This window comes from Amia ocellicauda, chromosome 3, assembly GCF_036373705.1.
Source record: "Amia ocellicauda isolate fAmiCal2 chromosome 3, fAmiCal2.hap1, whole genome shotgun sequence".
In the NCBI taxonomy this organism is placed as follows: Eukaryota; Metazoa; Chordata; class Actinopteri; order Amiiformes; family Amiidae; genus Amia; species Amia ocellicauda.
The window spans coordinates 33,153,831-33,174,982 of NC_089852.1; the positions used below are offsets into that span (position 1 = coordinate 33,153,831).

Consider the following 21,152-nt stretch of genomic DNA (forward strand, 5'->3'; position numbering starts at 1 on the left):
CAATTTAACTAAAACATAGCAATTCCAATTCCAATTTACAATTTACACAAGTACAGTAAGAGAGGTCCTACATCCTGGACGATGAAAGCTAAGTGCTGTCAAGATGTAGGGTCACAGTCAAGGGCTACGGGAAAGGGAGCAAGGAGGAAAACAATCAAGAACGCGAGAAGCATAATAAAAACTGAAGTGCTATCTAGCAGGGATAGAGGACTAATATTACAAGTACTGTCGGAAAAGATGCATCTTGAGTAAGCGCCGGAATGAGGTCAAGGACTCTGCTGTTTTGACTTCAGTGGGAAGGTCGTTCCACCATTTAGGGGCCAGGGATGAGAAGGAGCGGCTCTGGAGGAAGGAGAGTGGAGAGGAGGCAGAGTTAGCCTTCTGGCACTGGAGGAGCGCAGTGGTCTGGAGGGGATGTATGGAGAGTGTCTGAAGGTAGCTTGGTGCCATACATTTACCCATGATTCAGTGATGGGGCCTATTGTGTAAATAAGACATGAAAATGGCAGCCATTTATGCCCATTGTTGCATTTTTGCAACATTCAACAAAATGCCTCACAATCATGTGTTTTGTATATTTTTTCAAGATTATGTCAATTTTCTACAATTAAACATCTTTAGAATGCAGATTTTTTTAAAAAAAAGGTCAAATACTCACTTGGAAATTTGCGAAAATTGTTCCAAAAGAAGGAGCAGGGGAGTCAGAGGGAAGTGGCCATGTTGTTTAACTTTTAAATGCTGTGTGACTTACAGTATGAATATATTCCTTCCAAAAGTGTTGCTATGATACAGTTTAGAGTCTAGGCTGCTGGGATATGTAGTTTTTATCTACATTTAGACTGTGTTGCAGAAATAATTTGTCTTTATGGTTAAGCTGTTTATATATATAGTTAATTGTTAATTAATCCGAAATATTAACAATAATAATAATAATAATAATAATGATAATAATAATAATAATAATAATAATAATAATAATAATAATAATAATAATAATAAGGAGACAGTAGCCAGGCACATATGAGGACTGGAGTGGTAACTGGTGTGTTCAGGACCAGGCTGGAGTAGCGTTGTTGGTTTTGTATGTCAGGCAAAGTGTATGTCTCTATGTAGTGTATGTCAAAAAAAAAATCTTCAAATGCCGCAAAGCTCATGCAATGTCGTAAAAAATATTTCAATCACTATTTTGATGCTGTCTTCATTAATACATCCTTAACATTTAAATGTATTTACAGTCAATATTTGGACAGTGACACAATTATCATCATTTTGGCTCTGTACGCCACCACAATGGATGTGAAAGGAAAAAATCAAGATGTGATTTAAGTGTAGACTTTCATCTTTAATTTGAGTGTAGTAAAAACCAAATTGGGTGAATAGTGTAGGAATAACACCAATTTTTATATGTGGTCCTCCCAATTTTAGGGGCTCAAAAGTATTTGGACAAACTAATGAATGATTAATTAAATTGTGAGATTCAATACTTGGTGGCAAATCCTTTGCAATCAATGATTTCCTGAAGTCTGGAACCCATAGACATCACCAGATGCTGGGTTTCTTCCCTGGTGATGCTCTGCCAGGCCTGTACTGCAGCTGTCTTTAGTTCCTGCTTGTTCTTGGGGCATTTTGCCTTCAGTTTTGCCTTTAAAATCAAATCAAACCAATCAGAGAGATAGCAAAAACGTTAGGTGTGGCCAAATTGACTATTTGGTACATTCTTATAAAGAAAGAACGCACTGGTGAGCTCATGAACACCAAAAGGTGTAGATCACACAGTGTGTTCTAGTGATAAGGAGACCCACATGGTATCTTGCCTGCCTGGTGCTCAGGTTGCAGATCTCCTAAAACTAGTAGACAGGCTACTGGCCAAAGCCGGTGGGAATCCACTGGTCATGGTCCACACTGGAATCAATGACATAGGAAAAGGTAGAAGAAGAAGAAGAAGAAGAAGAAGAAGAAGAAGATGCACTGCAAAACTCAGTTCCAGATCTGTATCAATCACTACCTGCTAGCAGATATGACTTGGAAATAATGATACGATCAGTATCATCAGTAGTAAGCTTCCAGCAGCTAACTTACTAAGCCCTGGCACTTTAGAGAACTGGCTTGATCTAGGTTCATTTTTTATGTTATATATTGGGTAGGGCTTTTTAGTATTTTAATGCCAGATTGATTAAAGGCAGTTTCTAGTTAGGTTTTATTTTTATTTTACTAAATAATTATATTCCGTGCCATAGCTGTTATTGCTCCAGAACAGTCTTCATGCCCTATCTGGATTGTGTTTGTAAATAATCATCCTTCTTACCTGTTGTTTGTGGTGGTGTCTTGGGGTCCTTTCGAGCCTGCCCGGGGAGAGACAGAGTGGGTATAAAATGTCCTCTCTCATGCATTGGTTTGGTAGTTTGCTAAAGATGATCTGATTCTCAGAGAGCATCTGCATTGTCCATCCAAAAAGAATATAAATTCACTTGGTTCACATTGCTATGATGGGATGTTGAATATGAGTAGTCTGACAAAAGGAGCTTCAGCTACATATTAAAATTGGTCAATAAAGCACTATACATTCATTTGCATGTCTCATACTTTGAATCTTGCAGTAGGCTCCAGCTCACAATTACCAGAATAAAACAGTTCAAATTGATCAATTATTTATTTTATTTATGCTCACAGAAGCATTAGCGGCATGTCTGTGAATGGCAATCGCGCTGATAAACTATCGTTGTATTAAATCTGACCCGATTTGCGCTGCAAAATGACCTTCTCGCATTACCTTTCTTGCACAACGCGAGAAAATAAAACACACACACTTTCACACAGCTGTTTCTAAAAAACTACACAACTGTACTCAGTCGCACTTTCATGTTTAGTTAGATGCTACTCACTTCTAATTTGTAATGTAATTCCATGATGTACAGTTGTGTAGTTTCCTATTAGTGGCTGGTTAAATTTGTAGTTAATCCCGCCCAACAATACAGTGGGAGTGGTTACATTTTCGCTGTATTAAATCAAGAAAATATCTGCGAGAAAACATGAAAATGCTCTCGCAGCTCCTCTAGTTTTAGACAACTTCGGAGTTGTCTAAAGCCTCTCACTGTTAAGGCAAAGTGGAAAGAAAGCCTGTCTGGCACAGGTTTGCGCAGGCGCAGCTCCGGGTTTATTCAAGCCTCTGTGTTTTCAGTGGAAATAACTGATTGTTGCTACAGTAACTACAATACAGGTGTACAGTGCGGATAACAAATTACATGTTGTGCCCAACATCCATACAAATGAACTGTTGCCTATTGTTAATGCACAGAGAGAAAATATTTTGATATTGAACGTAATTTTACATTGTTTTGTTCAGCAATGTGTCAGTGTTAATTTTGGTTCTGTTTTTACACATTTGTTCATTTATTATTGATATAATTCACTAGTTTGTTTATTCTCCTCTTGAATTTGTTTGTTGTTCTAAAAACATTAATTGAAAATGGTTTCATTCTTAACACATTTTTCGTGGGAGTAGTGCCTACTATCGAGTAAAAATTAATCCTCACTCGTACTCACTACAACGTTATGTACATTCAGCCTATATTCTATATAAGGGTGGTGTTTCCATGCATGATACATTTGGCATTACTTTTGAACAACCCAGTCTTGATGCACAGAGGATAACATGCATTTATTTTACATGCCAGGCCTGTAAGGCCCTGACATGGAAGCTCTCCACCTCAGCAGAGACTCTCTCTGAACAGCAGAAGTTAACAGCTTTTTATACAATACATGACATGTGGGTTTGTGGGCAGGGACAGTTACAGGTTTCCCAAAGTGTTGTCTTGAGGTCAGGTTTCTGAAATCTTGACATGCTAACATTTGCTTGCTTGACAATTAATACAGTTGGCTCTGCTGACATATTAGTATTTCAAACATTATACATTTTTTATAAAACATTATCCAGGGTTCCCATGAGTAACCATGAGGCAAAGTCCATGAGCCCATCACTGTGGGGAGCTTAGGCAGTAAGCCACACACCAGTGGGAAGCTGAAGGTTGAATAGTGAATGGCAGAATATAAAGCTGGCAGGTCACTAAATGGCAGAGCATGGAAGTGTCTTAGCACTCGACTGTTGCACTGAGCTGCGCAGGAGGATACTGTATCAGGAGAAACATAATAGTGTAATGCAGTACATAGGGCTGCCAAACACTATATGCAGCATAAAATGTGTACATGACCATGGAAAAAACATGGAAATGCAGCAGTATATTAAAAATAATGTTATATATATATATATATATATATATATATATATATATATATATATATACGCTCACCTAAAGGATTATTAGGAACACCATACTAATACTGTGTTTGACCCCCTTTCGCCTTCAGAACTGCCTTAATTCTACGTGGCATTGATTCAACAAGGTGCTAAAAGCATTCTTTAGAAATGTTGGCCCATATTGATAGGATAGCATCTTGCAGTTGATGGAGATTTGTGGGATGCACATCCAGGGCACGAAGCTCCCGTTCCACCACATCCCAAAGATGCTCTATTGGGTTGAGATCTGGTGACTGTGGGGGCCAGTTTAGTACAGTGAACTCATTGTCATGTTCAAGAAACCAATTTGAAATGATTCGACCTTTGTGACATGGTGCATTATCCTGCTGGAAGTAGTCATCAGAGGATGGGTACATGGTGGTCATAAAGGGATGGACATGGTCAGAAACAATGCTCAGGTAGGCCGTGGCATTTAAATGATGCCCAATTGGCACTAAGGGGCCTAAAGTGTGCCAAGAAAACATCCCCCACACCATTACACCACCACCACCAGCCTGCACAGTGGTAATAAGGCATGATGGATCCATGTTCTCATTCTGTTTACGCCAAATTCTGACTCTACCATCTGAATGTCTCAACAGAAATCGAGACTCATCAGACCAGGCAACATTTTTCCAGTCTTCAACTGTCCAATTTTGGTGAGCTTGTGCAAATTGTAGCCTCTTTCTCCTATTTGTAGTGGAGATGAGTGGTACCCGGTGGGGTCTTCTGCTGTTGTAGCCCATCCGCCTCAAGGTTGTACGTGTTGTGGCTTCACAAATGCTTTGCTGCATACCTCGGTTGTAACGAGTGGTTATTTCAGTCAAAGTTGCTCTTCTATCAGCTTGAATCAGTCGGCCCATTCTCCTCTGACCTCTAGCATCAACAAGGCATTTTCGCCCACAGGACTGCCGCATACTGGATGTTTTTCCCTTTTCACACCATTCTTTGTAAACCCTAGAAATGGTTGTGCGTGAAAATCCCAGTAACTGAGCAGATTGTGAAATACTCAGACCGGCCCGTCTGGCACCAACAACCATGCCACGCTCAAAATTGCTTAAATCACCTTTCTTTCCCATTCAGACATTCAGTTTGGAGTTCAGGAGATTGTCTTGACCAGGACCACACCCCTAAATGCATTGAAGCAACTGCCATGTGATTGGTTGGTTAGATAATTGCATTAATGAGAAATTGAACAGGTGTTCCTAATAATCCTTTAGGTGAGTGTATATATATTATTATTATTATTTTTTTTTTTTTTTCATTTCTTTAGTGTAGTAGAACCGGATTCACAATATTTCTGAATTATTCAGAATACTTGTGTTCACTTATTGGCCCTTGTCTCAAAGTCAAATGAAAACAAGTGTTAATAAATTGTCTAAGTTCAGATAACATTGGTATTTAATCAGAGAGGTGAAATGCAACCATACTCGGATTGCATACAGAAAATTATTTTTTCTTCTCTCTGATGTTTGGATTGGTATTTGTTGGTAAAGCAGCACTGATTATCACTATTAAAACAGACGGTAGTTTACACTTTCTTTACTGAGGAACATCTTATGTATACATGTGTATGTACACCGGTATGTGAGCAACGCCATAGGGAGACTCACATAAATGCAGGGGGTAGATTTCATGTTCAGTCATCCCCCGAAATAGGTTCCGAGACTGGCGACATAAGTCGAGACAGATGCCAACGTAGATGCGTCCCTACTCAAACCCACTCGAAATATCAGGAGTAAACCACAAAAACTTACATTAACTGTAAAAACTGTTGATAGAGAGCTGAGAGATGATTGTGTTACAAGCATATCGTATATACTTGTGTAAAAGGAATATTCTCAATTAAGGATGCTCAGGTATAGTGAGATGCTTCATAAAGGGAATGTATAGTGAAACTAAGTTTCAAATATTGTAGACAAAGAGATTAGTGTATTAATTTAATATTCATATAAAAACTTGCTCCATTTCAACGTCATCTCGTTTTGTAATGACATTAGACAAAGGCTACATAAAACTCTAAAATTATCACATTTCTATTCCTGTCGAAATTATCCATGTACGTGAATTAATGTAATAAAGTTCAATTTTGATTGAAGTTCAATCTGTTGAGTGATATTGAATCTTTATACTAGTTTTATTTATTGTAAAGAAATTACAAGTTGTATTTGTATTTCAATTCCCCACTTTCCTCTTTTCGGCTTTGTAATCTATTCTGTAACATGTAGTTGAAAATTAATTAGAGTATTGTGTGTTTTATACTTATACGTATCATTCTTGTACTGGCTACACTCATGAAATTAACGGCCACCCCCCCTCCAGTACTTCACCCCTGGACCCCAATAGGAGCCTTGGCAGCCCCCCTTCTCCCGGCCTAGGCTAGAGCACCTTCGGCTCTCCTCTTCAGACATTCAGATTTTTTATCTTTACCTTCTCTCATGTTAGTCTTTCTTGTACATTTTAATCCCATCAATCCCATCAAATACCATCCATCTGTTTCAGTACTCCTCAAATTATTATTTTTTATTTCATCATATATAATAAGCCTCTTTGAATGGTTAACAAGTGCATCTGTAAAGAAACACACAGATGAGCTGGAGTTTATCCAGACTAATAAGGCCAAAACAAAGAGAAAACAAAAAAAACAAAAAACATTTTATACTTCAGAAAAAGTTTTGTGAGTTTGTGATGCTAGTGTGTGACTTGAATTTTCATTAGTGTATTCCAAATGTATTCTTACTACTCAGACATACTAACACAGAAAATTACTATCCTCTAATTAGGAACTCAAAATAATTAGCCCTTAGACAGAACCTCACCAGGGGAATACAGATAGAGATTTAAGAGCCACACTTGGAAGAGCTGGGTTAAAGTATGAGCTCATGGAAGAAAGAGAAGAGGGGATTCCCAGTGAAACAGTAAGTTAATCAATTATGTAATGTGTGCTGTTTGGTTTCTTTACATTTACTTATACTGGAAGGATTTAAATCAATTTAAATAAACATTAATGGTATTGTGTGTTTAACCATTCTGAATAAACACACTGATTGTATTGCTATACTGTTATATGATTAAAGGCTGACCAAAATATATATCTGAAGGACATAGAAATCTCCACAAATCAGGTATAGTGTAGTTTGTTTTGTCTAATTTGTAAAATTAAAATAGGTAGTAGTATTAGCTTAATAAGAGAGTGTCAGCCATCCTCAGATTATACTAAACTTAATGTGATTCATATTTGAGGAAGCTAATATTTGGGATTGATTCCTTCATACTCTTGTTTACTCATTGGCCCTTGTCCCATACTGAAATCAATGAAGTGGCATTTTTTTTTAAGAATTCAAATTACACTTGGGGCAGGCGTGCTTTTCTTACCACTGTAAATTAAGTGCCTAATGTATGGTTTGTTTTCAGATAATATAGGTATTTAATCAGACAGGTGAAAATGCAACAAAATCAAAGTGGAATTACATCTCACACAGAGTTTCTTCTGCTTGGATTTCATGGACTCGGAGGATACAGACAATATCTTTTCATTCCTTTCTTTCTGATAGGTGTATTGTCTTTTCTTGGTAATGCAGCATTGATTATCACTATTAAAAGAGCCAGCAGTTTACATTCTCCCATGTATGTGTTAATATGTATCAATGCCTGTGTAGACCTGACATTGCTAATTACATTTGTCCCGAAAATGTTATTAAGCTTTTTATTTGACTGGAATGGAATAACTCTATTGGGTTGTCTCATCCAAATGTTTTTTATCCACTTCGTTGGTAGCTTTCAGCCAACTGTTCTCCTAGGGATGGCTCTGGATCGCTATGTTGCCATATGCATCCCACTCCGCTATAATGATTACATAAATAGGTCGACTTTCTGTAAACTATCTGCTGTAGTTATTTTGAGGAATATGTCTCTTGTTTTACTTGTAATAGTTCTAGCCAGTCGTCTTTCTTATTGCTCATTGAATGTTATTGATGATTGCTTTTGTCAGCACATGGCTCTGGTAAGCCTGGCCTGTGGAGACATCACCAAGAACAGTATTATTGGACTGTTTGGAGTGTTTTGTGTAACTGTCTTTGATGCTGGGCTCATTGTGATTTCATACATCAAAATTTTCTCTGATGTTTCTAAAACACACTCAGGAAAATCACAAGAGAAAGCACTACACACCTGTGGAACTCATTTAATAGTCACAGGTGTGACTTTTGCCTTTACCATGACCTCCTTTCTTGCATATCGGTTCAAAAATTCCCTCCCTCCCAATATTCATAACTTAATAAGCATAATGTACTTACTTTTCCCCAGCACTCTCCACCCTATTATTTATGGAATAAGAACCAAAGCAATAAGAGAGCAGATGCTGAAACTATTTCAATGCACAAGAATTGGACCCATCTCCATTAAAGTATTGAGTATAGACTGATTATGGAACATAAGGAAAAACAATATTTAGGGACAGATTAACACTTTTAAATTGTGTCATTTACTTTGGACTCACAGACTGATTTGACCCAATTTGAATGAAGCCATGCTGGAATGTTTCTGGAAACCATACATTAAAAAGTGATAAAACTCTCGTTTTGGAAGTCATGCTTTTTTTTTTATTGATCACTACTTTTCATATCTAATACAAAATAAACTATTTTTTAATTTATTTAATTTCCAAACCCATGTGTCTATAAAAACATCCCCTCCTGTCCTCTACTGCCAGTTTTTGCTGGTTGCTGAGCTGTATCTTCCCTTTACTCTCCCAGCTCCCATCTCACATGCTCCTCTACACTGCCCCACTATGGAAGATCATGTCACTGGCATCATCTGTTCTGTTTCTTAGTTTTACTACTGTAGTTCTTGCTGTTCAAGGGAATTGTATTGTAATATATATATTTGATCATGTATCATATACTATATCTTCTTCACTTTGCATCTGATCTTATTATTTTATGTATTCTGCTTGTTTGTTAAACCATTATCTTATGTAGCATTTGTACTCTGTAAAGTTTTACACCTCCTTGTAAGGTTTAAAATGCAAAAATGGTGTAACCTGAGTCTCCATGGCTAAATGCTTTGGTCAAATAAATCATTATAATAATGTGATCCTGCATTAATAATAATAATACAAAAAAAAACGACTGATATATACTGAGTCTGCATGCAGTGAGATGAAGATTTATGGTACAATTTAATCCCATCAGTATCTGTTTCATTTCTCCTCAATTTCAAAATTACTTTTATTTTATCATATATAATACGCCTCTTTAAATAGTTGACAAGTCTATCTCTAAGGAAACACACACACATGAGTATGGTAAGCCAAATTATAATTTAGAGATATCTCTAAATGCATTTCAAGATATCTCTAAATGCATTTCAACATATCTTCTAATATTTAGAGATATCTCTAAATCAATGAAAGATATATTTAAATAATTTAGAGATATCTGCAAACCATTTAGAGATATCTTAATAAGGTGCTTTTTAAAGATATCTCTAAAGGATGTAAATATATCTGTAAATGATTTAGAGATATCTGCAAATCATTTAGAGATATCTTCAAATGACTTCCTGTTCATTTACACATATCTGCAAATCATTTCAAGATATCTTCAAATTACTTCCCGTATTTTGGCTGAGATTATCACTTCCTGTTTCCTCATCCAGTTTCATTATTATTTATATTATTAATTATAATTTATTACTTGGCAGATGGCCTTATCCAGGGCGACTTACAAAAGGTAAGAGCAATACAAAGTGCAAAAATACAGTACAGTTCAAAGCATAATGCAATTTACAAATTCCAATTTACACACTTGTATAGGAAATATACAATAAACAGATCTAGATCCTAGATAGTAAAAGCTAGTAAATACAGGTAACATTAAGAGCTAAGGGAAAGGAGGCATAGGGGAAATCAAAATAAATAATACAAGTCCTGGTAATGCAAGCAAGGGGTATTTCAAAGCATTATGTTGATTCAGTGCACTTTTATATGATAATAAACTACTAGATTACAAATAGAGTCTGAATAGATGTGTCTTGAGTAATCACCGGAAGGAGGTCAGGGACTCTGCTGTCTTGACTTCAATGGGAAGGTCATTCCACCACTTAGTGGCCAGGGATGAAAAGGAGTGGGCTCTGGAGGAAGGGGAGTGGCGAGGAGGCAAGGTTAGTCTACTGGGACCGGAAGACCGCAGCGGTCTGGAGAGGATGTACTGAGAGATGAGGGACTGAAGGTAGCACGGGGCAGTCTGGTCCAGACAATGGTAGGTAAAGGTCAATGTCTTGAACTGAATGCGTTTGAGCAGTGGGATCACAGCAGCTTGTTTAAAATCAGAGGGGAAACAGCCAGAGAGGATTGAGGAGTTGAAAGAGGGAGAAGATGAAGGGGAGTAGATCAGGAGCAGTCGCTTGGAGGAGGTGAGTGGGGAGAGAGTCCAAGGCACACATTGTGGGTTTGTGACTTAGGAGGAAAGAGGACAGTTCAGAGTCTGATAGAAGTGAGAATGAAAAGAAGGAAGGTTGATTAGTAGGAGATTTAGGCAGGATGGGAGAGGAGGGGGGACTGTTGAAGAGCTTGCGGATGTCTGTGATCTTGGAGGAGAAGAAGGAGGCAGAGAGAGACGAGCCCGCTCCTTTTCATCCCTGGCCCCTAAGTGGTGGAACGACCTTCCCATTGAAGTCAAAACAGCAGAGTCCCTGTCCTCCTTCCGGCGATTACTCAAGAAGCATCTTTTCAGATTTTACTTGTAATTTAGTCATTCATTCTCCTGTAAGATTGCACTTTACAACGTTTTATCAAACTACTTGCCTTGCGTTACTAGTACTCATATTATTATTTTGATTTCCCCTATGCACCTGTTCCCTTGGCCCTTGCCTGTGACTTAACATCATGTCTGCACTCGGCTTTTACAGTCTAGGATGTAAGACCTTATATATTGTATACACTTGTGTAAACTGGAATTTGTAAAATGTATTATGCTTTGAACTGCACTGTATTATGTAAATTGGAACCGGTTCGTCCTCTTTTATCACTTCGCCTGGACCAAGAATGTGAGCTCTCTGTGTCTTGTCCGTGCATTAGACCTTATTATTATTGTTTTTACAATTATTATTATTATTTTGTTGGCTGGCTTCACAGCTGTGCTGTCACCACCGTTTATTGGTGTCTATTTGTATTGTTAGTTATTATTATTGATAGCTAACCCGACTCTGTTCTGTCCACGCTCTGGGGCTCCGGTGCGCTTCGGTTTCAGTTTCGGCTACAAATAGCACGCTTTAAAAATAATAGTCATGTTTATATAGTGCCTTATACATTCCGACTGCTTGCTGTGTTGGTTTTTTGTCCACAGGGCTTTTTCTTCCACAGCAGGAGCACTAGCAGCAGCAGTAAAATCTGAGGCCCGGCTGCCCGGCCTGAGCCTCGGTGTGTCGTAAGAGATCTAGCCCGCGTGAGGTGCTCCTCCACCGGCTTGTGCTTGCACTACAGCCCGCAGCTGCGGCTGTAGGAGATCTTGCTCTCTCAGTTCGCTGAGAACGAACACTGCAAGGCCTCCCGGTCCCTGTGTGTAGGCCTCGGTTTTAGATGCCGCTACAGCTGGTGGTCTACTACCCTTGGCCCCCTCGGACGCCGGACTCCGCGTCACCCAGTGTACCCGGAAACCCCGGCACACACACCTGGCGATTCCCCACTCCAGCTAGTGACATGGGGGCCTAAGGGGCACTGGATCTCTGCCTCTTCCCGAGCCCCTCCGTCTCCTCCTCCAGGATGGTAGTGCTGGGGACAGCTGCGCCTCCTGTGCCAGCGTCCCCACCTACTCCCACTGCTGCGCTGGCTGTCGCTCCTGCACCTGCCAGGGCAGCTGCCCCCCCTGCGACAGCCACACCGCACCTGCCTGACGTGCCCGCGGTGCGCGCCGCCACGGCAACACCCCCGGGCTCCCTCCCCCTCTTCTGAGTCTTTGCTGGATTCCTCCCCACCGCGCCGTCGGAGAAGGAGGTCAGGCTCAGCGGACAGGGAGCGTGATGAGGCCATCCTCGCTCTCAACAGCAGGATGGACCAAATCTGCGCTCTCCTGGCCACGCAGGCAGCGCAAGCAGCACAAGCAGCGCAACAGGTGCCGCCCCCAAACACCATGAAGCTCCGCTGCCGGCTCACGCCTTGCCGGTGGAGACTGAGGGGAGTCTGTCTGCCCCATCCCACCCATCCTCCTCCATTGAGCGTGGACGCCCCTCCTGCCCCCACGGGACAGGACAGGGAGTTCGGGGCAGTCATTCAAACGGCTGTGTAGTCTCTCCAGCTCCCCTGGCCCTCTGATCCTGCCCCGCTGCGCTCCAGGTTTGAGAGGGGTCAGCGCATGCAGCGGCCCACATGGGCCCTGCCACTGCTGCTTGACCTCCTCGATGACCTGAGGGCTACCTGAGGGCTACCTGGGACCATTCAGCATCAGCCCCCGCCCTAGCCAGGAGAGGGGAGGCTTATGCCAGGACCCAGGGCACGGCAGAAGCAGCCTTGGTGGATTTTCCCCGCGAGAATTCCACCATAGTTGCGCTCGTCTCCCTACCTCCACTGTCCACAGAGCCACGCGACCTGGCCTGCCCCAACAGGCAGTGTTGCCTCACGGAGACGCTGCTCCGGAGGGCGTATGAGGCTGGAGCCCAAGCGGCTCGCCTCCAAAATACTGAAAGCCTGCTGGCCTTGTACTTGGCTTGTACTTGGCTCAGCTGGCGGAGCCCTCGGAGCAACATTGCGCATCACCCACCCCTCCCCCTATTTCCGAGATAGCAGTGGCAGCGGATCAGCTGGTCACGGTGATGCGCCAGACATGTCCCAGGCACGGCGGATCCCTGAGGTGGACAGGACTTGCCTCATGGACGCCCCTCTCTCACCGGGCTTTACTTTTGGCCCCTCTGTGGAGGAGATGCTCTCACGCACCCTCCAGGAGAGGGAGCAGTCCCTGCAGCTGGTCTGAGTGTACCCAGTGGCACCTCAGGTCCAGCAACACAGGCCATCTGCGGCAGCTCGGCGGCAAGGAGGCCCCCCAACCGCAGCTCCCAGGCCACAGCCCGGACCACAGGCTGGATCACAGACCAGGTCACAGCCCGGCCCACTTGCCGATCTCCGCCAGCATCTCACTGGCAGGCAGGCGCCTCCCCCAGGCTGGCCCCCGGCGGCCCACGGCCCAACCCCACCACCTGAGCCCCGCCCCTGAGGCATTCCAGCAGCCTCTTGCCCACCCTTACACCCCACAGCAACTCTCAAATTGGCGACTTGGCGACTCAAATTATATCAGTTGGCTACTTCCCGTAGATTCAGACACATCCACCCCTCTTCCATGGCGTGGTGTGGATGCAAGTGAGGGATGCGTTGCAGGCAGGCAGCACTGTGGAGTAGTGGTTAGGGCTCTGGACTCATAATCCCAGGTGGGGTAGTGCTGTTGTACCATTGAGCAAGGTACTTCACTTAGATTGCTCCAGTAAAATGCCTAGCTGTATAAATGGGTACAAATGTAAGTCGCCCTGGATAATAGCGTCTGCTAAATGACAATATAATGTAATATAATGTAATGGAGAAGCAAGCAATCTGTGAAGTGCCTCTGCCGGGGCAGCACGAGGGACCACCTCAAGGTGCTGCGCTTCAAGATGCTCAACCTGCGCACCATGTCCCAGGCCATCAAGCCCGGCGACTGGTTCACCACAGTGGATCTGAAAGATGCTTACTTTCACATCCCCATTGCGCAGGCGCACAGGAAGTTTCTCCGCTTTGCCTTCGAGGGCCGAGCATTTGAGTTTGCTGTTCTCCCCTTCGGCCTGTCACTAGTGTCACGCACTTTTTCCAACTGCATGGAACGTCGTGTTAACCCCCTTGCATTGCCAGGGGGTCCACGACCTCAATTATCTAGACGACTGGCTGGTTTGTTCTCATTCCAGGGAGCAGGTTCAGATACACACGGACCTGATTTTAGGCCGCCTCTCCGAATTGGGCCTTCGGGTCAATCGAGAGAAGAGCCGCCTGACGCCAACTCAGCAGGCACAGTTCCTCGGACTGCGCCTCGATTCCGTTGCCATGCTCGCCACACTGGTGCCAGAGTGAGTTGCCTCAATACACACGTGTCTCTCCCTCTTCCAACTGAGAGCTCGTGTCAGGGTGTCCCTTTGCCAGAGGCTGCTGGGCCTCATCAGAGACTGCATCACAGACTCTCCCCCTTGACCTCCTCCAGTCCAGTTGGTGGTTCAGGTCTCTCAGGATGCACCCATGCCGCGATCGAGCACGCCAAGTCACAGTCACTCCAGCGTGCTGGAAGGTGCTCCATTGGTTGCGGAGCCCCCAGAATTTGACCCTCGGTGTGCAACTGGGGCCAGTCTACCACCGAGCAGTCATGACGACAGACGCCTCCAAGCAAGGTTGGGGAGCTGTTTGCGACAGACGTGTAGTCCGAGGCAGGTGGACAGACCCAGCACAGACCCTCCATATCAACATCCTGGAGTTACAAGCCGTACTGAGACCACTCAGGAACCCTAGGGATCGACACGGTAGCCCTCACGTGGCCGCGTTGTCTGCTTTATGCATTCCCACCATTCCCCCTTCTCCCGGTGGTCCTGGAGAAGGTCAGGAGAGAACGAGCGACAGTTCTGCTGATAGCCCCAAAGTGGCCTCGCAGATTCTAGTTCGCAGACCTGATCGCCCCCCTCCTCCACGGAGAGCCTTGGCAGCTCCAAGTGAGAGCGGACTTGTTGTCCCAGGTGCAGGGCACGCTTTGGCACCCCAATCCGGGCCTCCTCCAGCTCTGGGCCTGGCCCCTGAGCGGGATCGATTGATTGCCTGGGGTCTGTCGGACGCAGTAGTTGCCACTATTCAGTCAGCGAGAGCTCCCTCTATGAGGTTGCAGTATTCCTACCGCTGGCGGACGTTTAGCACCTGGTGCCAGACGGCGGTCAAGACCCAATTCATTGCCCCATCGGGGTCATATTGCAATTTCAACAAGAGCTGTTGGACCAGGGCAAGTCCTCGTCCACACTCAAAGTGCATCTGGCGGCCATCTCCACATGTCATGTCCGGATTGATGGCGAGTCTCCTGGGTCTCATTTTCTGGCTATGCAGTTTTTAAAGAGAGCTTGACGGCACCTTAATGTAGTACTGGACGCGCTTTCTCAAGCTCCATTTGAGCCACTGAACTCAGCTGAGCTGGAGCTGGTGTCACTTAAGTGTTTTTGCTCGCAATCACCTCTGCAAAATGCGAGAGCCAGTTACACGCCCTGTCCGTACACCCATCGTGCGTCCGTTTTGCGGGAGATGGCTCCATTTGGAACGCACTAAGGACATTCGGTGCTCAGACTGTTTGTGTCGGACACAGGGCCAGGCGTTTTCAAAGCAACACCTCTCGCATTGGATTGTGGACATCATTACCATGGCCTACAAGTCTACTGGGACCCCGGTACCTGATCCCCTGGTGGCCCACTAGACTCGAGGCGTTGCCACATCTTGGGTCCTTTTTCAAGGTGCCCCCTTGGCAGACATTTGTGCAGCTGCAGCTTGGGCCTCGCCGCTTACATTTGCCCGGTTCTACAGGTTGGATGTGACGGGACCGGTCCCTTCCATTGGGAACCCGGTGTTGGCCCGGTGTATGATCCACCAAAAACTTGCAAAAAAGTACCTCGGCCTCTGTCACACATTGGTCGAAATTTGTCTTCTTGTTTTGCTGTCGAAATTGCTGATTGATGGGTATATGCTGCTTCGATTTTTGCACTGCACGCTTGTGTGTTTCTGTTTGGAAATACAGGATGAGAGGGTCAGAAGAGGGAAAAGACAGGAAGATCTGGGCATCATCAGCGTAGAAGTGGTAGGAGAAACCATGGGAAGTGATGAGGGGGCCCAGGGAATGAGTGTAGAGAGAGAACAGGAGCGGGCCCATGACAGAGCCTTGGGGAACGCCTGTGAGGAGAGGTTGGGGGGTGGATGAGGAGCCTCACCATGTCACTTGGTAGGACCGGTCACTGAGGTAGGAGGAGAACCAGGTGAGAGCACCAAGGTCATCGAGGCAGGAGAGGAGGATGGAGTGATCGACGGTGTCAAATGCTGCGAAGAGGTCAAGGAGGATGAGGACTGAGGAGAGGGAGGCTGCCCGAGCACAGCTGAGGGTGTCAGTGACAGCCAAGAGAGCCGTCTCAGTGGGGTGAGCTGTGCAGAAGCCAGATTGCAGAGGATCAAAGAGTGAGTGTTGGGACAGAAAGTCCGAGAGCTGATGGTGGACCGCCCGCTCGAGAGTCTTGGAGAGGAAGGGGAGTAGGGAGACAGGGAGATAGTTCTGAGGAGAGGTGGCATCAAGGGTTGGTTTCTTGAGCAGTGGGATGACAGCAGCTTGTTTAAATGCAGAGAGTTGAGGACTGAGGAGTTGAGGAGGGAGGAGATGAAGGGGAGAAGATCAGGTGCGGTTGTTTGGAAGAGACAAGAAGGGAGAGGGTCCAGGGCACACATTGTGGGTTTGTGACGTAGGAGGAGAGCAGAAACTTCAGCATCTGAGAGAGGTGAGAATGAAGAAAAGGAAGCTTGATCGGTGGGAGGTTTTGGTGCGATGGGAGATGAGGGTGGAGTATTGAAGAGCCTGTGGATGTCTGCAATCTTGGAGGAGAATTATTGTGATATATTATTTACAGACTAGTCACTGTGTTGGTTTTTTCCACAGGACTTTTCCTCCACAGCAAGAGCATCAGCAGCGGCAGTAAACCCGAGCCCCTGCCACCTGGGCCTAAGCCTCGGTCTGTCTTAAGAGATCTTGTCCCCGGAAACCCCGGTACACACGGTGTGGTTAAGTCTAGGGGCCTATGCAGCGCTTGTATCCCACACTGTGGTGTCTGGATACACAGTGTTCTGTCTGGCAGCAAGGTTTGGTTTAGGTGCGGTTGTGCAGTTGCTCCCGTTGTTGGTCAGTGTAGCGTTGCCGGGTGGAGACGTGTTTACAGCAACCAGTCCCGCTAGGCGCTCCACCTTGTCGTGAAGGCATCCCATTTGCTTTATGTGTCCGGTGCCTGCAATGATCAGCGCCACTGCTGCATATCAGAACATGGAGAGACACTGCTCCTCCTCTGCTCACCCCCGCCATTGCGCAGTTATCTTAAAAAGGAAGCACTGCCCAAGGGTTGCAAGGTCACTTGGGAGTTAAAGTATCCTGGCAAAATAGGAAGTTTCTGTGCAGATGTCACGTCAACAGGAAGTAGGAAGGGACCTTTTTTGAGTGACTTGCACATGGCAACTTTGATATAGAGATGGGTTCCAATGGAAGTGCGCTGAAACCACTCCCACTTGGGCAGTGCTTCCTTTTTCAGATAAACAGGGATGCATTCGCAACCTATCATTTTCATGTGCTTCTGCTCACAACAGGAATCAGAGTGTCTAGATGTCAAATTGTAGTAAAATTCAGGTGCCACCTGTTGGGTTGGAGGATTAACTCTGATTTTCCTAATTAGTGTCTTATAACTTTCATGAAACACAGCCTCCACATGAAAGGGTTTTGTTATTGCGTCTCCACAAATACACAGCACCATATTGATAATTAATATGTATCTGTCCTTTTCTGTTTATGGGATTGAAGAGTTAATAATGATAGTCTGTACTTTTTATTGTCTGTTTTTAGAAGCACATTCATCTGTTGTGACTTATTGTTCTGCATGTACTCACAACCAAAAAGCAAATCAGGGAAAAAGTCTCCCAGGGGGGGTTAGGGGGGCAATTTTTCCTAACAATCTTCTAGTTAAACTATATGGATTTTTGGCTAACTGAAATCAAGTGAAATAGAAGATACTCAGCTGGACAATCCCCAATAGGACCATGTAACTTACAATGGGCCGCTGTTTGCTTCTGCACTACGGCTTGCTCCAACAATAAGGGAAAGGACTGCCCTCTGTGACACGACCTTTCAGAAGTGTGATAAAACAGCTTATAACCTGGAACTTATCAGGCCTACTCTTGCAGGCTTAACCAGGCACACGGTCTCTGTGTAATTTCACTCAAACAAACTCCTGTCCCAAGAATGCTTTCCAACAGGACCTATGCTCAATGTTTTTGCTTACTACTGAGCTTTACCTTCCCATTACTCTCCTAGATCCTATGTCTCCCATTGTCCCAGTGGTGAAACCTGCATCCCAGCAACATCAGGACTACAGTGTCTCTGATCACCCTGTGGTACCTGTCATTTATTCATCTCTCTGCTTTCCAAGTTAGAAACTGTTGTCAGCAGTTAAGTGCACCTGGAGGAGCATATCACATGCAACATGTTTACTTGTTTTGCTACTGTAGAACTTTATGGTTGCTATTTTTGCAACTGTATCTTGTACTGTATCTTCTTTGTATCTCTCTGTACATCTGATTGTATCTTGTTTTCTGCATGATTATTAATGTTAATGTTGGATTAATGTTGGTCAAATGTTTTTCAGCTCCTTCTATGTTTTTAATTTCAAATATTGGTGACATACCCAGACAAGTCCACCTCAAAAGAGCATATACACACAGATGAGCTGGAGTTATTAATAATAAGGGCAAATAAAACAGTACTATATGCTGTAGTTCAGAATTAACTGTGAGAGTTTGTGCTGCTAGTGTGGGAATTGTATTTCCAGTAGTCCAATTTAAATCTCATTACTCAGACATAACAACACTGCAGATTACTATGCTTTCATTAAGACCAAGACATAACCCCTCAGACAGAACATCACCAGGGGAATACAGATAGAGATTTAAGCATCACACTTTGAAGATCTGGGTTAAAGTATGAGCCCATGGAAGAGAGAGAAGAGGGGAATCCCAGTGAAACAGTGAGTGATTGTTTGATTTTGTTGCATTTACTTATACTGGCAGGTTGTTTTATAAAGTATATGTTTGCAGAACAAAATAAATAAATAGATTATGCAGAATTGTAAGAGAAAAAAATATATTTGACAAGCAAAGCTTTAGTGTTTATTGGTTATTGGCACCCTGATAACTCATTTAAGTTACCAATAATGTCCACACAAAATACATTTTAAATATATAATACATATATTTTTAATGCAGAAATGTCTGATTTATTGTTTGTTTTCAGATAACAGTGGTATTTAAGCAGAGAGGTGAAAATGCAACAAAATCAAAAAGGAAATACATCTCACACAGAATTTCTTCTGCTTGGATTTCAGGGACTTGGAGAATACAGAAGATATCTTAGCATTCCTTTCTTTCTGATAGGGGTATTGTCTTTTGCTGGTAATGCACTACTCATATTCACAATTAAAACAAGAAATAGTTTGCACTCTCCCATGTATGTGTTAATATGTATGAATGCCTGTGTAGACCTGACTTTGCCAATAATTTTTGCCCCGAAAATGTTATTAAGCTTTTTATTTGACTGGAATGGAATAACTCTATTGGGTTGTCTTGTCCAAATGTTTTTTATCCACTTTGTGAGCTCCTTTCAGTCAACTGTTCTCCTAGGGATGGCTTTGGATCGATATGTTGCCATATGTGTCCCACTGCGCTACAATGATTACATAAATATGTCGACTTTCTGTAAATTCTCTGCTGTAGTTCTTCTGAGAAATATGTTTTTTGTTTTACTTGTAGTAGTTCTAGCCAGTCGTCTTTCTTTTTGCTCATCGAATGTTATTGATGATTGCTTTTGTGAGCACATGGCTCTGGTAAGCTTGGCCTGTGGAAACACCACCAAGAACAGTATTATTGGGCTGCTTGGTGTGTTTTCTGTAACAGTCACTGATGCTGTGATCTTTGTGATTTCCTACATCAAAGTTTTCTCTGATGTTTTTAAAACACATTCAGGAAAATCACGTGAAAAAACAATCCACACATGTGGAACTCATTTAATAATCGCAGGTGTGACTTTGACCTTTACCATGACCACACTTCTTGCATACAGGTTCCAAAATTCCCTCCCTCCCAATATTCATAACTTAATCAGTGTAATATACTTACTTTTGCCCACCATTTTACATCCAATTGTTTATGGAATAAGAACAAAAGCAATAAAAGAGGAGATGTGGAAACATTTCCAATGCAAAATAATTGGACCCATCTCCTTGAAACTATCAAGTGTACATTGATAATGGGATATCAGGAGATATGGGATAGACTGAAATGTTCAATGAAAATGATCACAGACTGGAATGTTTCTGAAAACCATAAACTATCAATTGATTAAATTCTGTTTTGAGGATTCCTGCTAAATGTATGTATCACTATTTTTTTAAATTGATCTCCAAAACCATGTCTCCACACATACAGCCCTTCTTCTCTTCTGTTCAAATGTTCTGCTGGCTACTGAAGTGTCACCTGTCACTCATCCATCTCTTTGCTTTACAAGTTAGAAACTGTTATCAGCAGTACAGTGATACTGTACACTGTCACCTACAGACGTTCATATCACATGCAACAGGTTTATGTTCTTTGCAACTGTAGAACTTGCTGTCCAAGTTTATTTTATTGTAAAATTCTGCTGCTTTTGCAACTGAATCTTGTACTGTATCTTCTTTGCATCTCTCTGTACATCTGATTGTATCTTGCTTTCTGCATGATTATTAAACCACTCTATTTTGTGTAACACATGAGGTCTAATGTTTTTCAGCTCCTTGTATGTTTTTTATTTCAAATATTGGTGACATTCCCAGACAAGTCCATCTCAAAAGAGCATATACACACAGATGAGCTGGAGTTCAGCCTAATAAAGGCAAATCAAACAGTACTATATGCTGTAGTTCAGAACTAGCTGTGAGAGTTTGTGCTGGTAGTGTGGGAATTGAATTCCCAGTAGTCCAAATGAATTCTTATTACTTAGACATAAGAACCCAGCAGATTACAATGCTTTAATTAAGACCAAGACATAAC

At 43.1% G+C, this 21,152-nt stretch overlaps 2 protein-coding genes across 2 annotated transcripts; both read left to right on the forward strand.

The window, feature by feature from the left end:
* The first annotated feature begins 7,739 nt into the window (after positions 1–7,739).
* Positions 7,740–8,717, forward strand: LOC136747098 (olfactory receptor 52E8-like). Its single transcript, XM_066700055.1, has one exon. The coding sequence runs from the start codon at positions 7,740–7,742 to the stop codon at positions 8,715–8,717; it is 978 nt and encodes a 325-aa protein (XP_066556152.1).
* A 6,805-nt stretch (positions 8,718–15,522) lies between these two features.
* LOC136747099 (olfactory receptor 52E8-like) lies at positions 15,523–20,371 on the forward strand. Its single transcript, XM_066700056.1, has 2 exons — positions 15,523–15,550; positions 19,413–20,371. The coding sequence occupies exons 1-2, from the start codon at positions 15,523–15,525 to the stop codon at positions 20,369–20,371; spliced, it is 987 nt and encodes a 328-aa protein (XP_066556153.1).
* The last annotated feature ends 781 nt before the right edge of the window (positions 20,372–21,152 follow it).

Bases quoted from the DNA above. Each gene is read 5' to 3' on its own strand.
- LOC136747098 (XM_066700055.1), top strand. From the start codon at position 7,740: ATGCAACAAAATCAAAGTGGAATTACATCTCACACAGAGTTTCTTCTG.
- LOC136747099 (XM_066700056.1), top strand. From the start codon at position 15,523: ATGCGAGAGCCAGTTACACGCCCTGTCC. The intron at 15,551-19,412 runs GTACACCCATCG...AAAATCAAAAAG, and splicing joins GCCAGTTACACGCCCTGTCC to GAAATACATCTCACACAGAA.